Source organism: Rhea americana, unplaced genomic scaffold (assembly GCF_003343005.1).
Source record: "Rhea americana isolate MKP2758 unplaced genomic scaffold, rheAme1 scaffold_193, whole genome shotgun sequence".
In the NCBI taxonomy this organism is placed as follows: domain Eukaryota; kingdom Metazoa; phylum Chordata; class Aves; order Rheiformes; family Rheidae; genus Rhea; species Rhea americana.
In genome coordinates this window covers 186,324-204,416 of record NW_028186072.1, presented here as the reverse complement: position 1 = coordinate 204,416, position 18,093 = coordinate 186,324, and the positions used below count along the sequence as shown (strand labels likewise).

The 18,093-nt window shown below is 41.9% G+C and overlaps 1 protein-coding gene across 3 annotated transcripts in view; it reads left to right on the top strand.

Annotated features, from left to right (window-relative positions):
- Positions 1-18,093, top strand: part of WWTR1 (WW domain containing transcription regulator 1) — a 74,985-nt gene that overhangs the window by 49,292 nt on the left and 7,600 nt on the right. For 2 of the 3 annotated variants that reach the window (XM_085302818.1, XM_085302820.1), the window contains exons 3-4: positions 6,615-6,659; positions 9,098-9,309. In XM_085302818.1, the coding sequence (XP_085158944.1) occupies positions 6,615-6,659; positions 9,098-9,309 (257 nt within the window). The remainder of the gene's footprint in view (positions 1-6,614; positions 6,660-9,097; positions 9,310-18,093) is intronic. The other variant, XM_085302819.1, reaches the window with a different exon arrangement.

Sequence of the window (18,093 nt, the reverse complement as noted above, 5' to 3'; positions counted from 1 at the left end):
TATAAGGCTGGTATTATTAAAAAAGTAGGTGCTATATCATAAACACTAGGTGGTAGAATTTCAGAATGTGTAATACAAATTTAAGAATAGAGAACAATTTCTGGCAGAGGGAGACGGGTGCTATGGATGCCTTTGTTTGCACTTGATAACGTCTTTCACTTGATTAGATCACATGTAAAGAGTGTAAATATAGAGTATAAGAAAAATAAAACTTCATGGCACATCTGTGGTAGAAGCTAATAACATTATCTCCATTTTGAAAGTAATTCAGGCATAAATCAATGGGGATACTGATTTTAATCACGTTGGTATCAGTGTGTGCATTGATGCTAACAGTTCAATCATACTAACTCATTGTATTAAACTGCAGATGAAGAATCATTTTAATTTTTTCTACCGAAGAAGATAAAATTCCTTCCGTTAGAAACTTATACCTTTATCAAGATTTACCAGCAAGCATGAGTCAAGTGATTAGAGGAGGCTAGTTCTAGCAAGAAAATACACTGGTTCTAGATAGTGAAAGACATTATGCATTAAACAATAGAATTTAAAGTGGAGAGCACCTTACACTGATGGCTGTTTGTGTTACAAATCTGAGAAGTTTAGCCTTAAGCTGTATTACTCAAGGTAATTTGATTGGTTCTGGACATGACCTGGGTTTATGGCACTTTGCACCTGCTTTCATTTTTTTAATCAGCCAGGAAATCCAACCAATAAAAAGCTGCAGTAATCCTCTCTAAGAGCAATAAACACATGAACCAAAGTTTCCATATCCTGCCATGATAAAAGAGGTGTAGCTGCTATTGTTTGAAGATGATAAAATGCAGTTTTGGTAGTAGTGTCAACGTGAGTCCCTGGAGATAAGAACACACAAAATTCCAAGGTGTTTAAAAACAGGCAGTTTGTGTTTTAGTGATAACTAACATACATGGAATGGTCTAGACTTTGTGAGACTTGGTTTGCTTTGGCTGGAATTTTGGGTAGAAATAGATAATACTGAGAGGGACACACTTTTCCTCACCTGTAACCCGTATCCGTACACCACTTGCACAGTGGATAGGCTTCCTGTTACAGGTCATTCATAATTGTGGGATATCCTGAAAGGAGCTGACACAATTCAGATGTGGTCAGTGTGAATAATTTTGGGACCTATTTCTGTCTAGTGAAATAAGACTTTTAGGAAAGCTGGAACCAGTGGAAAGGATCTGCACGTTCTGTGGGAATGGGTGTTTTATTACATAATTTTGGAATGTCGTTTGCATAGTTTCCAAGTGAATGAAATGCAAAAGCTAAAGATTCCACAAAAGAATTACAAGTAAATGACATGTAATAATTATTTTAAATAATAATGGTCATCAGAAATTGGTCATTAGCATTTAGGCTGTCTCTTCAATCAGGCAGCCCCCACTGTTATTTGTTCATTGTTATTTATTCAGATATTCTTAAAAGGAAGAGACCTAAGTGCCTACAGAGTAAATCTTGAATTTTCTATTAATTGATAGCTTTGATGATACACCTGTRGAGGTTTTTTTAGGCTTGAAGCATTGAAGACAGGAAACTAGTTAAATGTGCCTATCATAGAACTTACCAGTTAAAACTGTTGAGAAATTTCTGTATAGCTATTTTCAGCCCAGAAATCTGAAGAAAGGACTCTCTGTGCACTGGGATAGTACAACTTTTTGGTTTAATACTTTACAGATTTTTGGAACAGAATGCACCCGAACTGAAAAGCAGCATTTTTTGCTGACCTTGTTGGAAGGCTAATACTGTTTCTGGGAAATAAATGAAACAAGCAGTTCTTTGTTGGCAGAGGCAGAAAGAGAGAAGGAGGGGAGCCTAGTCTTTTTTTCTTCACAGTGTCGTGACTAAATCAAAAGTGTAATATGGTTGGGGGGGTTGTTTTAGGGTATTTTTTTAAAAAACCTCTATAAACATGTGTTTTTCATCAGACTGTGCTGCTTGACACCCGATGCTGGCCAGTTCCTATGAATTGGCACTGGACTGCCTATAGACAGAGTAGAGAAGAAGACCCACAGCTGCACCCAGACACTTCTGACACTAAAATAATAAAAGCTGCTACAATCGGTTCAGCACATACGTCAGAAATAATTTACACCTACATGTTTTGGCTTCTGCAACTTGTAGGTCTTCTTGCCTGCAGAATAATCCTTGCTTAGGATCCAGCAGAGTAATCAACAGAAAGGTCTCCTACAATATTAGAAAACCAAATTCACTAGAATATTAGTACTTTAAAAGCAAAGAAAAGCAATAAAGAATTCATTCATTGCTTGTTTAACTACTGAAAGAAATTTACATAGGTCCAATTTGAGAGGTGAACTAAATGGTGGTAATTCCATGGGCTGCAAAACTGTATCGAGACTGGCTGCATACTCTAGGTTTTGATCTTAGCTCCACATTTTTATTCACTTTCATTTGAGCTGAAAAAATTGTGCAATAGCTGTTCATTGAAGAGGCTTGCTTCATTTTAACAAGGGCAAGTGCATAGTCCAGCACCTAGGGAAAAATAACCCTAGGCACCAGTACAAGCTGGGCGCTGGCCTTCTGGAGAGCAGCTCTGTAGAGAAGGACCTGGGAGTGCTGGTGGACAACAAGTTGACCATGAGCCAGCAATGTGCCCTTGTGGCCAGGAAGGCCAATGCTATGCTGGGCTGCATTAGGAAGACTGTTGCCAGCAGATCGAGGGAGGTGATCCTGCCCCTCCACTCAGCCCTGGGGAGGCCCCATCTCAAGWACTGTGTCCAGTTCTGGGCTCCCCAGGACAAGAGAGATATTGGAGCTATTGGGGAGAGTCCAGTGTAGGGCTACAAAGATGATCAGAGRGCTGGAGCACCTGCCCTATGAGGAAMGGCTGCGAGAGCTGGGCCTCTTCAGCCTGGGGAAGAGCAGACTGAGGGGGGATCTGATCAGTGTGTACAAGTACCTGAAGGGAGGGTGTCAAGGGGACGGGGACAAACTCTTTTCAGYTGTCCCGTGTGACAGGACAAGAGGCAGTGGGCAGAARTTGAAGCACAGGAAGCTCTGCCTGACYGTGAGGGGGAATTTCTTCCCTGTGAGAGTGACGGAGCACTGGAACAAGTTGCCCAGAGAGGTAGTGGAGTCTCCTTCTCTGGAGATCTTCAAGGCCYGCCTGGATGCAACCCTGTCTAACACGCTGTAGGTGACCCTGCTGAGCAGGGAGGTTGGACTAGATGATCTCCAGAGGTCCCTTCCAACCTTACTGATTCTATGATTTTGCAAAACAAATTTGTTTCAYACAAGGGAACTGAATTGTAAACCCCACCTTGAATCTGTCTACTGGATGGATGAATGCTTTTCAGTTGCTAAGTCCTATCTGATCTCCTTTACTATACAGAGGTGAGTTTGAGCTTTTGGGGTTTTCCATTTGTTTGCAGAACCTTAGAAATGTTCCAAGGGGAGTGCCAAACCCTGTCTGGTGAATTTGAGCTTACTGAAGGCTGGTTGCCTTTTCTTAGTTACCTTTAAGCTGCTCAGAAACAGCGCTCAGGTCTTGTTTCCCTTGAAAAACAGGCTGAAAAGAATTGTTAAAGCATCACCAATTTGTTGTGTGAGCGTCACTGAACTGAAGTTGGCATTCATGTTGGCTAGTTGGAATGTGAATGGCAGGTTTTTCTTTCTAGCCCAAATTCTGTTATACTCCTCATAGCATTCAAATACAAATTCAGAATTCAAATATAAGTCAGAACAAGCATTAATAAAATCAAGTAAATGTGACAGCAAAAGTACCATATSATTATGATTATATCATAAGGAATAGACTTTACAATATGTCACTGTTCATAAAGTTGCTCACTGGAGTTCACATGAGACTTCTCTTTGACTTCGCTGGGCTCCTTCAGACCTTCAGTGACAGTGGTATCAGCTGTGTACCAAAAAAGTCTTACTATAGCATGTTCAACTCTATGGCTCAGTCAAGAATGGTGATAGAGAAACAGTAATAATTTGGGGTAGTTCCAGGAAAAGTACTGTAACAAACCCAGTTAGGCAAAAGACTCTTCTCAAAATAAACTCACATATGTAGCACAAGGATAGTTTTGCATTATTGAGATTATTTTCCTTTCAAATGGTCTATTTAAAGATCTATTATTAATTTGAAATCTAGCCTATATCAGCCATGTTAAACATGCTTAAAGGTGTTCTATGCCTTCTATTTGTTTCCCTCTGCATGTTTCTGTAGCTCTACTTTTAGGAAATGCTACCTGCCTTCTACTCTCAAAATATTTTTCTTTCTTTTTGTTTAAAGAACTCAAACAGTAAAAAGGGAAAAGCAGTGATAACTCTTGGTCCTGTAAAAACTTTATGATCCTACTCTTCCATACCTCTTCTGAGGAGGCTAGATTTGCGCCAGGATGCTGATTTTTGCCCAAGTAGATAACCCCTTGGTGGGCTAAGAACTGGAAACACTAATATGGTGTTGTGCACAGAAAGAAGAACGGGGGGGGGGGAGAATGAGGAGAGGGAAAAAAAGAAAGAGATCATTTTAGTGATCAAAAGTGTTAGTACATTGGCACATTTGTATTTATATCATACAAAAGTGACCATAGCTTTTGATGGTATTGATTATATTAAAAACAAAAATTCTGGAAAGATGCAAGTAGTTATCTATAAAAGTATATTTCATTATCAATTAATGTATAAACTGGAGTTTATGYAGTAAAATGCACAAGCCCTCTGCAGAGAGAGGCCCCGGAGGAAGGGGAATGGAGCTGATTGGGGCAGGTGATGGAGCTGGCTGGGGAAGGCTCTTGTGGCCCCATGCCTTTGTGTGTGTTTGCTGCACTGAGACCACCTGCAAAACTGTCCCCTAGCTATGTCTTCACCAAAGCGAGATGATGTAAATCACTTTTTCTGGAAGTAGAATGGATATTTATTGTTTCTTAGCAGTATGATTGCACACTGACGCACTTCACCTGTGGGAGAATCAGTGTGCTGTAATTTCTGTACCCCTAATGTCAGGCAGGGGAGTTTTTACTTCGTTGACGCTACTGAGCCTCACGTAGTTCCTTGATAGTACATACCCATGGATAGTACTGCTTGAAAGAAGAGTGAGCTTTTTCTCCTAGATTTAGAATTGACTGAACCAAAATATGCTGCTGACCCCATAAGAAGAAATGACTTGGAGAAGTCTTAGGATGAATGTCCCTCAGCGTTTTGGTGTTGCAGTGTTGTCCCTGTGCTGGCAGCTGTAGTTCTGCCTGTGACGCAGCGTGGGTACCGGTCAGCAGATGAAGAGCTGCAGGATGTGCTCTCTGCAGAACTTAACACAGCAAAGGCGACAGATCGCTCCATGGCAAACTGCTTTGCAGTTCAGGCCCTTGCCCTGAGCCTACCCTGTACGTGCTGTTCAGGCTATGAATCTGCACTTAACTTTGCCAGGTTCTGTCATTTGCATGGGTTGCTTACATGAAAACCATTTTCTTAAGGAGAACTTGCTATGTTGAGGTAATCCTCCAGCCAGCACGGACCCTGAGCATTATTACCCTGTCACTCAGCCCCTGGCATGCCAAAGATTTAAGCACATGCTTACATTATAAGAGTTAAGTACCTGCCTAAATGTTCATGGTCTTGGAAGTTTAACGCCAGTTTTAAATTGATAAAATTTATTTAATTTTACTTAAAAAAGTTACTTAGTGTGAATGAGAAGAGACCAGCCCCATTAAGTCTTAAAGTGTCATTCTAGATACTGTTTTCCTGTTATGAAAGTGGTTTAGTTCCTGCACCCAGGTCTCATCCCTGCCTTTCTCCTCAGCTGTGCACTTTTTTTAGCCTTTCCAGGGTTTTGCCCCTWATCAGTGCTGACACAGTTGCGTGTTGACTGCAGCCAGCTTCTCCTCCTCACCTGYAGGTCTAGGTTGGTTCAGCACAAGCTTTTCCATGGCTACTTAGTGACTTTGGCTGGGAACTGGATTTTTTATTTTGCATGTGGCCACAAAAATGCTTGTCAGCCCTGCAAAGAGGCAGCATGTGTGCAGGAACAGGCAGCTGGGCGTGGAAGACTTGRTAACAGACCGTGCTCCGGTTTCATGATGTCAGTTGTGCGGATGCAGCTGCTTCTGGACCATGCAGAAAATGAATCAGTGGAAGGGTTATGTTACTGCAGAACTGCTCTTGGATTACTTACTGAGCTGTATTTGCCACTGAAGCTAAAATACGCAGCTGTACTCTTAGATCATGKTTTTGCAGTCTTTAATTACTGGAGCTGTGCATTACTGGGTCACCCAGAGAAAAAWTTGATTCAGATCTGATGGGAGCACATGTAAACACTTCTGCCAAATAGGACAGGGCAAAGTTGATGCTTGCCCAGTGCCTGTGTCCCTGCTGTATTTCTGTTGTGAGAGGACAGACAGCATGATGAGGTGTAAAGCCTGCTAGCACAGTCAATCACTCAGAAAATTTTAACTTTGGACTGGCAGAGTGAGTTAATTCCAGATCAGCATTTTGCATCATATAGATATCATATATTTGATTCAGGCTGTGTAACCATTAATCCATATCCTTGAATGTGTACCTTGTTAAAAAGTTTGCTGTTTTGTAGTTATCTGTATTGTTCATCCCCTTTCTCTCATTTTATGCAGTGCTGAAAGGCCAGATTACCCTTCAGGGTCAGACATGTACACAATGTAAGTATATCAGTGTCTGAGAAATGGGGAACTAAGTTGAGCTTTCAGCTTTTGTATGATAAGAACAATAGTGAGTGAAAGATAAAAAGAAAGATACAAGTCTTAGCCCTTTGGAAAGAAAGATCTTGTGCCCCTTCTAGAATGTTAGTTATCTGGGCTGTTCTTGCTGGAAGAGAAGAGCTTTTTTATTTATGTTATTGCCTCATTAGCAAAACATTGAAAAATGTCAATGAATTTTTGAAGTACATGGCTGCCACTCAAAATCTAGACTGGCTTTAGGCACTGTATGTGTGTGGGTTTTTTTTTTTTTTTTTTTTTTTTTTGGAAGCATAAAAGTGTGGGAGAAAAGAGGGTTACAAGGTTCATGAAAGGCCTTAGACTGTGTTATTGGGAACTGATATATTTTACTCACAAATAAAACGGAGGAACGAGCAGAGGCTATGCTGTTTTCCATCTTTGTCTCTTTTTCTTCCTGGTTTGTCCCAGCCTGGTGCTGTGAGGGAAGCCTCTCTTGAGAGAAGGGGTAGTTCTGCCTCCACAACCAAGTTGTCCTTACTGCTGAGGGCAACAGTTGAAATTTTGGCTTTGTGGCATGACTGTCAGATTGACTGTGCCACTGCACAAAGACTGCTTTGGTTTATAGTTTCTGAATTTGACAAGAAAAGACTTTGTTGATTTAAATAATGCTGCTGTCTGAGCAGCTTTCTTCTATTTGCAAGTGATAGAGTCAAGCTGATTTGCATGGATGTAGATCAGGTTTGCTTAGGAAAAGCTCCCCATGCCTCTGTGCCTTCTGCGGAGGTGCTCCCAGCCTAATTCTGGGAATGTCCTAGCAAGGAAGGGTCATCTCCGTGACTGAATACTCCCGCAGGTAAGGTTTCAGATGTTAATGAAATGTGCAGAAGGCTCACTTGGTCATTTTCAGAAGGTATTAACTACACAATATGCTGCTTGCATTTCCAGATATCATGGAAGATATAAAAATCCCCCTGTTGTGTTAAATCAGGCCTAAAATTATCGGTCATTTTGATCTCCAGTTTATTAGACCTTTTTCATTTTGAAAATGAAAACATGAATTGTAGTTTCAGGCCTATCTGATCTATGTTGAGAGGAGTTACGCTGGGGCTTAACTTGGCCTTTTTTGTTTGATTAATTTTGTACTGGCTCGCGTTTAAGAACTCATTAAATTTAGTCTGGCTTGATGTAACTGCTAAAAGTAGCAATGAATTTGGACTATTCTTTCAATACAAGATTGATAAAGATTTTTGTAAGTTGTACAATGTTTTACTGTAATAATTCTTATATTATAAACACGGATGGCTAACTTTCCACTGACTGCAGCCCAAAACACAAAGTGTCTGCAGCCATTTGGAAAAAAGGTGCACTCTGTTCAAAAGAGACAAAAACATCTGTTGGGAAAAGTTAGCAAGTGCCAATAAATTACTTTTTTTCTTTTCTTTTCTTTTCTTTTCTTTTCTTTTCTTTTTGTAATAAATGTGTTAGAAATTCCATTTAACTGTCTTCTCCCTGTATTTATTGTTTCACCTACTTTGAAAAATGAGGTGAACCCATGTTAAGGAAGAACAACATGAAAAGATGGTTCACTGTAGCTGCTGTTCGTGGCCAGTTCATCTTTCTAATCCTGCTTTTTTTTAACCTCTGGCCATCCAGCTTGTCGCTGGATCTTGTTAGGTAATGGGGTTTTTTCCTTCAGTGATGGTTCTAATGCTGCCTTTTTTTTTTTTTTTTTTTTTTTTTTTCACTCTAATGTGTGAGCTCCTCAAGCTTACAGTGCTTCCTTGAGATAGGAAATTAACCTTAACCCCTCGTTTATAGATGAGAGTGCAGAGACTGTGACTTGTGCAGGGCAGCGTGGGAAGGTGATAGCCGCCGGTGAGCAGAATCTCCTCCCCATTTCGCTGCTTATCCGGGATGGAGCATCTCCCACCTCTGTGTCACTGGAAGAGGTGTGCATCCCCTTCACAGCAGTGGAAGACAGCACTTTGTAAAACCATCCTTGTTATTTGTGCTGCTGCTTCTTTTTTTCTACTACAATTAATTCAGATCTGTCAATAGAGAAAGTATAAATGTCGAAAACATTTTAGTTAGGTTACTGCATGTTATAGACACGCAATCATTAAGGAATTTTCAGTTAAAAACGTGCATATCAGGTAAGTATTTGAACATAACAAGATATAGATATAATTTATTTTACTGTATTATTATTTTGCATGTTTTATTTACAAATGAAATATTACAGCTTATTTATTAAGCAATTATCAGTATCAAATCTTGCCAGGTGGAGTGGTTATTTCGATCATCTTGGTATTAATAATAACTCTGTGCTCACTGTAAATGCACACCATGTGTCCTTAGTCCTCTGTTATCTCAAAGTGCGGTTCTCCTTCACCAGCAGTGATTTCTGTTCTTTCGCACAGTTATGAATCACCAGCACCAGATAGCAGCCAGCACGGCCGTGCCACAGCAGAGCCGCCCGGCACCAGCCCCACAGCCGCAAACGCAGCCCGGGCTGTTGAACGTGCCTAGTGCACTGACCACGCAGCAGCAGCAGCAGCAGAAGTTGAGGCTTCAGAGGATCCAGATGGAGCGGGAGCGCATCAGGATGCGGCAGGAGGAGCTGCTGCGGCAGGTAATGCTAAGGATGCGCCCTTAGCTTGTTCAAGTGCTTGTAGTTTGATGCATCCACATTTTTACCACATACAATTAGTAGCTACTTTATGTCAAGATCAACCATTGTTTTAGATTAGGATAACCAAAAAGCTAATAGAGAGTAGAGTCTTAATGAAAAAAAAACAAAGAGCATTTCGTATTTTCCTTGGACTAGCATTGAGCAGAGCACAAATGGCCATGTGTCTCTGCATATTGCTATCCTTGGAAGAGGCGGTATAAAGGAACAGATTTAACAGTTACAGAACTGGTCTGTGTCTTACTGGCTATCGTAGCAGTTAAAGGACCAATTTGTGTATTGCAGCTGTGTATAAATCTAGAGCAATTATCACTGATTAAGTCTCAGTATACCTTGGTTTGCATAATAGGTCGTGTCCGTGCTTCACCGAGGAAAAAAGCAGAGCACATGAGGTTGTTCTCAACTGTGATCCCAGCTCTATAACCTGCAGCCTTTGCCTTTGAATGAAAATAAAATCAGATTCATGTCTTACATGAATGCCTCCAATTTGTGGATTTTCCAGAGATGGTTTCTTTTTGATTGTTTCTGTATTGTTCTATTTCTTAAGATTCAGCTCTGTATAATGACTCATATTGTAGAAAATAGGTATGTAGCTTCCTTTATACAGCTTTAAGGAAACAAGCAGTTTTAACAATTGCAAAGGATGTGTTTCTTCTGTTAGGGAGAACTCCATTGATGATGCTGTATTTCACACAGTATTATTCATCAGCTTCCTTAGAGAACATAAATAGTCTGTTTCCCTCAGGAAAAATATGTGAACTAAGTAAATTTTGTYAAGGATATTGCTCACCATCATGACCAGTAGCCTTGTAAATGCTACACTTACAGTTCTACCCACCTTTGAAAATGGTGACTTCCACAAAATAATCATTTTGTGAAATTATTATTTCATGTCTGCAGTCCTTTTGCCTTTGGGATTGTGCCATAATTTGCGGTTAGTTCAGGGTAACATTTGTTTATACTGTATTTAGAAATACAGTATGATGTTTCTTGGCAGCAGGTTAGAAGTACGTTTGTTACTGGCTAATGACACGAGTTGACTGAACTTTTCTGATGCTTTATTAGAGTGCAGTAGTGTTGTAATGTTTTGAAATTTCAGTGATTTGTGTACAATACAAAAAGAAAGCTGCCGAAAATCCTCACACTTAGATGACCTCAGAGGAATATCAGCAGTGTCTGTGCCATCGGTTGGCTAGATGCAAGAAAGTGAAGAGTAATGCTCTCTGTTTCCTCCAAGTCTGGAGGCAAATGAGTGAGAGGAAATAGCTAATGTGGAAGRCAGATGGGAACACGGAGAAGATGTTGTAGGTGGCGAAGTAAGAGAGACTCACTACACCTTTAAAGCCTTTAGGTCAAAATGTAGACTCTAGAGGATCAGAGCAGATTTCTCAAAGGGGGATGTGCTCACAAAGGACTTAACTTCTTTTATAAGCAGCCTTGAAAGCCTCACATTAATGGCAGGCTTTTTGTTTTTTTTTTCCTCTGCAGCTTTTCTATATTGGTTTTACTAAATATGCTGTTATTTAGGATTTTTTAAATTTAAACATACTATCTTAGTGAAATTAATGGAATAAAAGGTGTTTAATGTTTGTAATGACTGAGAATTTGAGGTCCTCTTCTTCCATGTTTTTATTTTTGAACATTTTTAGTTACATTTTACAAAAACAGCAATTTTCAAAACAGTACTAATAGATATATTATTATAATTGCTGCCAAATTAAAGGTTATTAGGAAAAGGTTATTAAACATTATTAGGTTATTGAAAATGCAGTTCGGTGTAGGCCTAATATAGACTATTGGCTAATATAGACTGTAGGCTAATATTTTAACAAGAACATAATTGGACTTTTCTGCCCATATATAAACAAGATGTAAGTTGAATAGCTCTCCAGTTACACCAGTAGCACCTTAGTAAGTCAGTCTTGTTCTAGCAGAAAGACCAAATTCAAGATGAATATAGATGCTATCATATWGTGGGGTTTAGTAAAAGAGAGATTTGATAAGAAAATGAAACTGGATGCCTGAAAAGAGTAGAGTTGCAAAAAAATGTTACATGAGAGTATTTCTAACAACATGGTTTCCAATAACAATTTGCTTTATTTTATTTTTTTGCCCTTTAACCTCTTCCCACTAAATATATAAAAACTTTAAAGAAGATTAATTAGCAAAATTAATTAACAAAAGTTCATAAAAACATTTTGAAGCTGCGTTCACACCATCAGCACCATCTAGCTGCGTTTGAAGCAACCATTAAAATTCCATTCATTTACAGCTCTTGCAAAAACACTTACCTATCTTTATGCATGTGATTATTCCCATTGCCTCCAGTGAATATCCATCCATGCTCYATGTTGAGCATGTGTCAGTGCTGAACAGGGGTGAAAGACAGAGATGATTCCACTACAGTGTCTGAAAGTTTTTACCTGCTCATGTCATGGCCGCATTTGACTTCTGTGGTTCAGACCTGAGTCTGAAAACTGCACAAATGTAAACTTCTTGTGCCATATTCAGTTTCCATTACCCTGAATTTATGGGAGTTTGTGTTGTCCTATGTGACCTGCATATGCCAGAGCCACTAAGCTCAGGACAGCATTCCCTGCCCTGAGCAGTAATCTCGCATCTTTCACATACCTTCTCCTTCTTCATCAGGAGCTCAGAGCATAACGAAGGAGGGTGTGGGAAGCGAGTGGGCTATCTGGTATGGGCTTAGTCATAACTATGAGCATGCTAGCAGTGCATTTAGCTATTTTAACTCCCTTTGGCCCTGTTCTTGCTTCAGGACAAGAACAAATTTGGCTTCAAAACAGTTGTACCATTAACACAAGGTCTGGTTTCGCTGCCCTGCCGGCCACATTTCACTTTGAAACAAAAAYGCGCCCAACACCCTGCAGCTGTGCTGTGCTTAATTGGGTTCCCAGCTTACGCTCTGTGCCACCTAGCACCTGCACTATGTACAGCAGGATGGTATCATTCTGCATTAATACAGTTCTCAGTGCTAGTTTAGCTTTTAGGGAACAACATATTTGCCACCCAAGGAGAGGAGAAGAATCTGTAAACTCCGTACTTGGTAAGAGGATTCTGTGAACCTCCTGCCAGCAGCCAGAGCAGTAGTGAGCCCCGGCAGCTCAGGAGCCGATCCCTTGGGGTCCACACTAGTAAATGCTGTTCCTCCAGCTCTAACTCTTCACTGCTGCTATTACTTTTCTAGTGCAGCCTGTCTAAGGGGAAGCCGCAGAGCATGTGCAGCGGCTGCCTGGCGCCCAAAGGAGGGGGCCGCTCACAAATTCCTCAGGCCACTCACAAAGCTGCTGCCAGCCCAGCGGCAGCTGCCAGTTCCCTGCCGCCGCTCCTGGCTGCAGCTGCTGGCCGGAGTGGCAGGCCCTCGGAGCAGGATGCTGCATGCATGCTCACTCCCTGSGGCACTCATTTCTTTCTTTGTCCTCCTCCCCATTTAGCTCCTAAAATCTGTAGAACAGAAAGCCGTGCATGTGCAGAACGGGCTGTTTTGTCATTCTGGAAAGAGTGAAATTTATTTTTTTATGGATTTGTTCTTTTCAGCTTTCCAAAGGAAAAGAGAGACCTGCTGCTCAAGAGCCCCATGGAAGTAGGAGCAGTAAGAGGCAATGCCAGTGGGAAAGCTTCAAAAGGGGTCATAGAGAGAAGATGTCCCAGCACCTCCCGTGTGCGCACAGGAGCCATCTTTCACCATGTGTGAAAGGGCACAAAAAGGGAGTGCTTTTCAGAGGTTGCTTTCTACTTCCCTAGCTCTGTTCAGTAAATATATTTTCATGAATGGAAAGATAAGGGGCTCAAAAGAGGCTGTAGAAGGAATGGTATGTGAGGATCCAGAGGAGGATTCACGTGTGGTTTCTCCTTGCAGAGCAGGAGCTCACTGGCTTGCTACAGTCTGAACAGAAAAATCCCTTTCTGGGCTCCTTCACTGCATGGGCTGGCACAACGCAGTATCTAGATGTTTAACTTTTGCCCTACGTCTGAGGACTGGCAGAAGATGAATTGTAGTGACTAGCAATGTAAACTCCCTATAAAAATGTTTTCTCGCAGACTGAAATGACAGTTTGAGAACCGAGCACCGAGCTCAGCTTGGTTCTGCCAAGGAGGTTCCAGGAAATGAGGCCGTGAATTTCCGGACTTGTCTGGCACCCAGCAAATGGGTTACATCAGAGCTGTATTCAGAGGCACCAAAGAGTTCAACATACTCCAGTGCTTTGAAGCTTTAAAGATTTTGGCAGCTTTGGCAAATAATCATTAATGAAGCTTTTTGACATGCCTTTGTAATGTTAGAATGATGATTTTTTTTTATTTCGATTTCTTACTGATTTTGAAAATCCCCTCTAGGTTTTTAACAGCATGTGCTATACTGCCAAGTGGATTATTATGGTCATTTTATATTATTTGAGGTAAATGCAGAGGACTATCTCTGTTAGCCAACAGGTGGTACTCCTGCTTTTGAGAGGTAAGAAAGCTGCTGTAGCTTGTGACTACAGTGTTGTCATCCACAATGCTGCAAGAGATTTCTGGTATTTTTTGCTAGAGAGACCATTCATAACGATCAGGATATTTATTAGCCATGTAGTTATGTTTAAAAGGGAGAGGAGGACACCACAAGCTATCACACAGCTTTGTGACTGTGTGCTTGATCCRGTACTGTTGACCATTGCTGTAATAATGTTGAAGAAGCAAAGATGTCTTAACATTTGTAGCAAAGCTAAAATTGTGACTTCCCACCACATCGCATACATCAGCCAGCAACAGGGGATTAGCACACTTGGACGTGTGATGTAGCCAATGATCCCTTTGCTTCCTTAGCCTAACTCTTGACACCAGTCTGCAGGATTCTGTTGCTCCAACGTATAAAGTGCACACTGAGTTAATGTTACAAGTCAATGTGCACTACATTGAAATAAAGACACACACAGTGCTGTGCCATTTCCCGACTGAGGAGAGATCATAGAATCATAGAATCAGTAAGGTTGGAAGGGACCTCTGGAGATCATCTAGTCCAACCTCCCTGCTCAGCAGGGTCACCTACAGCGTGTTAGACAGGGTTGCATCCAGGCGGGCCTTGAAGATCTCCAGAGAAGGAGACTCCACTACCTCTCTGGGCAACTTGTTCCAGTGCTCCATCACTCTCATAGGGAAGAAATTCCCCCTCACAGTCAGGCAGAGCTTCCTGTGCTTCAATTTCTGCCCACTGCCTCTTGTCCTGTCACACGGGACARCTGAAAAGAGTTTGTCCYYGTCCCCYTGACACCCTCCCTTCAGGTACTTGTACACACTGATCAGATCCCCCCTCAGTCTGCTCTTCCCCAGGCTGAAGAGGCCCAGCTCTYGCAGCCKTTCCTCATAGGGCAGGTGYTCCAGCYCTCTGATCATCTTYRTAGCCCTAYRCTGGACTCTCCCCAATAGCTCCAATATCTCTCTTGTCCTGGGGAGCCCAGAACTGGACACAGTWCTTGAGATGGGGCCTCCCCAGGGCTGAGTGGAGGGGCAGGATCACCTCCCTCGATCTGCTGGCAACASTCTTCCTAATGCAGCCCAGCATAGCATTGGCCTTCCTGGCCACAAGGGCACATTGCTGGCTCATGGTCAACTTGTTGTCCACCAGCACTCCCAGGTCCTTCTCTACAGAGCTGCTCTCCAGAAGGCCAGTGCCCAGCTTGTACTGGTGCCTACATCAAATGACTTTATAATAAATGTATTGTTTCTTGCAACAAAGAGACAGGACTTAGGTTTTGTAATACCAGTGGAACTCTTTATTTAGGATGCTGGAGGCTTTTTAGCTCACAAATTGTCTTGCTTTGCAAGGCCTAACTAAATCCTGGAGCAGATTAGAAATTCTTGGAGTGTGCTGCTGGCCCTGCCGCAGTTGACAGCCAGGAGGCCAAATGCTGTGGCTGGATATGTGAGTAATAAATGGGGGTGTGAATCTCTCCATGTTGAACCAATCAGTAAATGGCACTATGTTTTCCAAAAAGATCAATATCAGAATTTCCTGATTGTATCAAGTCGGCTGCAGGATGAAGAACAGCCAGCCAGCGTTAAGGTCCCCAGGTATATGTGAAATACACAGCTCTCTGTGTGGGAGCAGTAAGTCCAGTACGCTGTAAGGAATGGTGATTTTGTCAGTGGTTTCCTATTTGTGGGAAGGCAGTTCAATGGAAAAGCTTCTCAGATGGCTGGCTGTTCATCCTACTGACCACAAGATGAATAGCCTGATGCATAGGGGTGATGCTGTCTTTGAGCTCTCAAAACTATTTTGTTAGTAGTCTATTCTGAGCTACCTTTAGAAATTAGCATAGAAACAGGGAGCAAGTTACAGAAGTTGCTGCTGTTTTAGATTCTCCTTCGCTCTTACAAAACAATATAGAAAGACCTGTGTGTCTTTCAGGAGGCCAGGAGCGTCCATGTCTACCCTGAAATCCGAGGGCGTGATCGCAGCACAKGTTGGCTGGCCTGAGCTGCAAGCAGCCAGGGAGATGGCCAGGACGAGTGACCTTGAAGTGGCACGGGTTTCCACTTGGGCTACGCAGGCTTGCCCGTCGCGCACACACAGGCATCTGCCCCATGGCAAAACTGGGGCTGCTGGGCTCCTCCTGTTAGTGTTACGTGAAGCACCCAGAGGCACTCAGGTTGGCTGGGCCGTGCAGGCGGTGCGGAGGTGCCGTGCCGAAGCACGTGCCCGCCTTGGCAGTGCGCCTCTTCTCACTTCACTGCTCTGGGAAGAGCGTCTTTAATACGCTGCATTTCTGTCTGTTAACCTAAACTTTAAATGATGCAGGTGCAGTTTTGGTGTGTTGTTTTTGCCAGAAAGGACAAGTCAGCAGCAGCAGATGTAAGAAATGCTCTGCTATTTTCAGCACTGTTTAGTTGACCGGGCATTTTTGGGTCACTTTGTAAGAAGAATTAAAAGGTTTGAGAAAGGTCTTGCCCATTTCTGTGCAGTTCAGTGTGAGGGGAAGAGTATTTCTTTCATGAAGAGATAGAGATGTGAAACTCCCTCCGTGAACAGCACGACATCTCATCTGCTACACAATTTACTTGGATTATATGTGCCAACTACATTTTGTACGTTGCTGAAGCTTCAGAAATCTGCACTAGTGCTCTGTGTTTGTTGTCTGACAGGCTTGGTTGTTTTTCCTCTCTGATTTGCTTTCAGTTGATCTAGTGTATGGTTACTCTACATAACCTCAGAGCCTGCAGCTTTGGAAAGCTACTGGCGGAATCAGAGGCTTAAGGGAGAAGAGCTGCCCTTGAGACAAGGGGAGGAGCTGTTTCTGTAATGGGCTTGAAGGAAGAAGGCATGATATGATGAGTGAGAAAAGTCTCATGTTTCCCGTGATCATTTTATTAAATGTGCTCCATAAAGAAGAGATTTTGCTCTCTGTTTAAAAACTATTCCACACACAGATTTTTAAGTGTTATCTGAACACCTTTCTTCACTTTCTTCCTATGCATCTTTTGTCCTAACATAGTACTTCTGCAATGCCTGTGGGAAGCAGTGGAATGAAGACATGCCTTTCAAAGTAAGGGAATTTACTAGTGTCAGAAATCTTCTACGTCTTTGGCAGTTCGGTGAGAACAATCAAGTAAAATTAATTACTTGGATAGAGCTTTAGGCTGCCTTTACCTGTTGCGGAAACACAAGCGCTAGAATATCATCCCTGCTAGGCATCTGGTATTTTTAATCAAAAAGGTTTCAAAACTCTCCTGCTGTGAATCCACATCCTAATTGTCAGTAAAAACTCAAATAATGCTCTTTCTTCTCTACAGGTGTGTGGATCTTCTTTCGTGCTGCTCTCTGATACARTAATTAATGTCATCTCTGGTTAATTGCTATTAGCTGCTTTTCAGTAAATAATATTTTTCTGCACAGTCTATTTTTAGTTCCATTTTGTCTCTTTCATTAGCAAGGACCTATGCAAGACCCCCTCCAACACACACATAGGTAGTTCCCAACAGGTTGAGACGCTGATTTGTACGATGAGATTCATTTGAAGTTGCTGGTTACAGAAGGATTTTTCAGTCAGCTTCCTACAGGCAAGATTATTCATGCTTATATTCAATACAGTGCAATTGTATTGAGAATACAATTGAATTTGAATCTGCTAATTAGAAGAATGGGATGAGAGCTGGCAAGAAGAGACTAATAAGAATGACCCAAACAAAGAAGTAAAATCTTGTAAAGAAAGATGTGCGCGTGCACACGGTCATTGTTTTATTCACAGCATGGTCAGGGTTGGAAGGCACCCCCAGAGCTTATCTAGTCCAGCCCCTGCTCCAGCAGGTCACCTAGAGCAGGTTGCTCAGGGCCACTCCAGGCAGACTGGGAATATCTCCAAGGATGGAGACTCCAGAGCCTCTCTGGAAGCAACTTGTGCCAGTGTCCAGTCACCTGCCCAGCAAATGGAAGGGGATTGAAGCCGCAGTTTCAGTGCACTAACAAAAGTCCGAGCCAGTAAAGGCAGATTATCTGCAGCAAATTAGGAGTTAGTTGCAATATTCTGAAAGAGACAAATACTTGAATCTTGACCAGGATGTTCTCAGTTATTTCAAAATAGTTATTTCAATTTCATGTATTTTCATTAAATTTTAGAATCAGTRAGGYTGGAAGGGACCTCTGGAGATTATCTAGTCCAACCTCCCTGCTCAGCAGGGTCACCTACAGCATACATTTTATATATTAGCAAACGAGAAAAAAAGACTTTT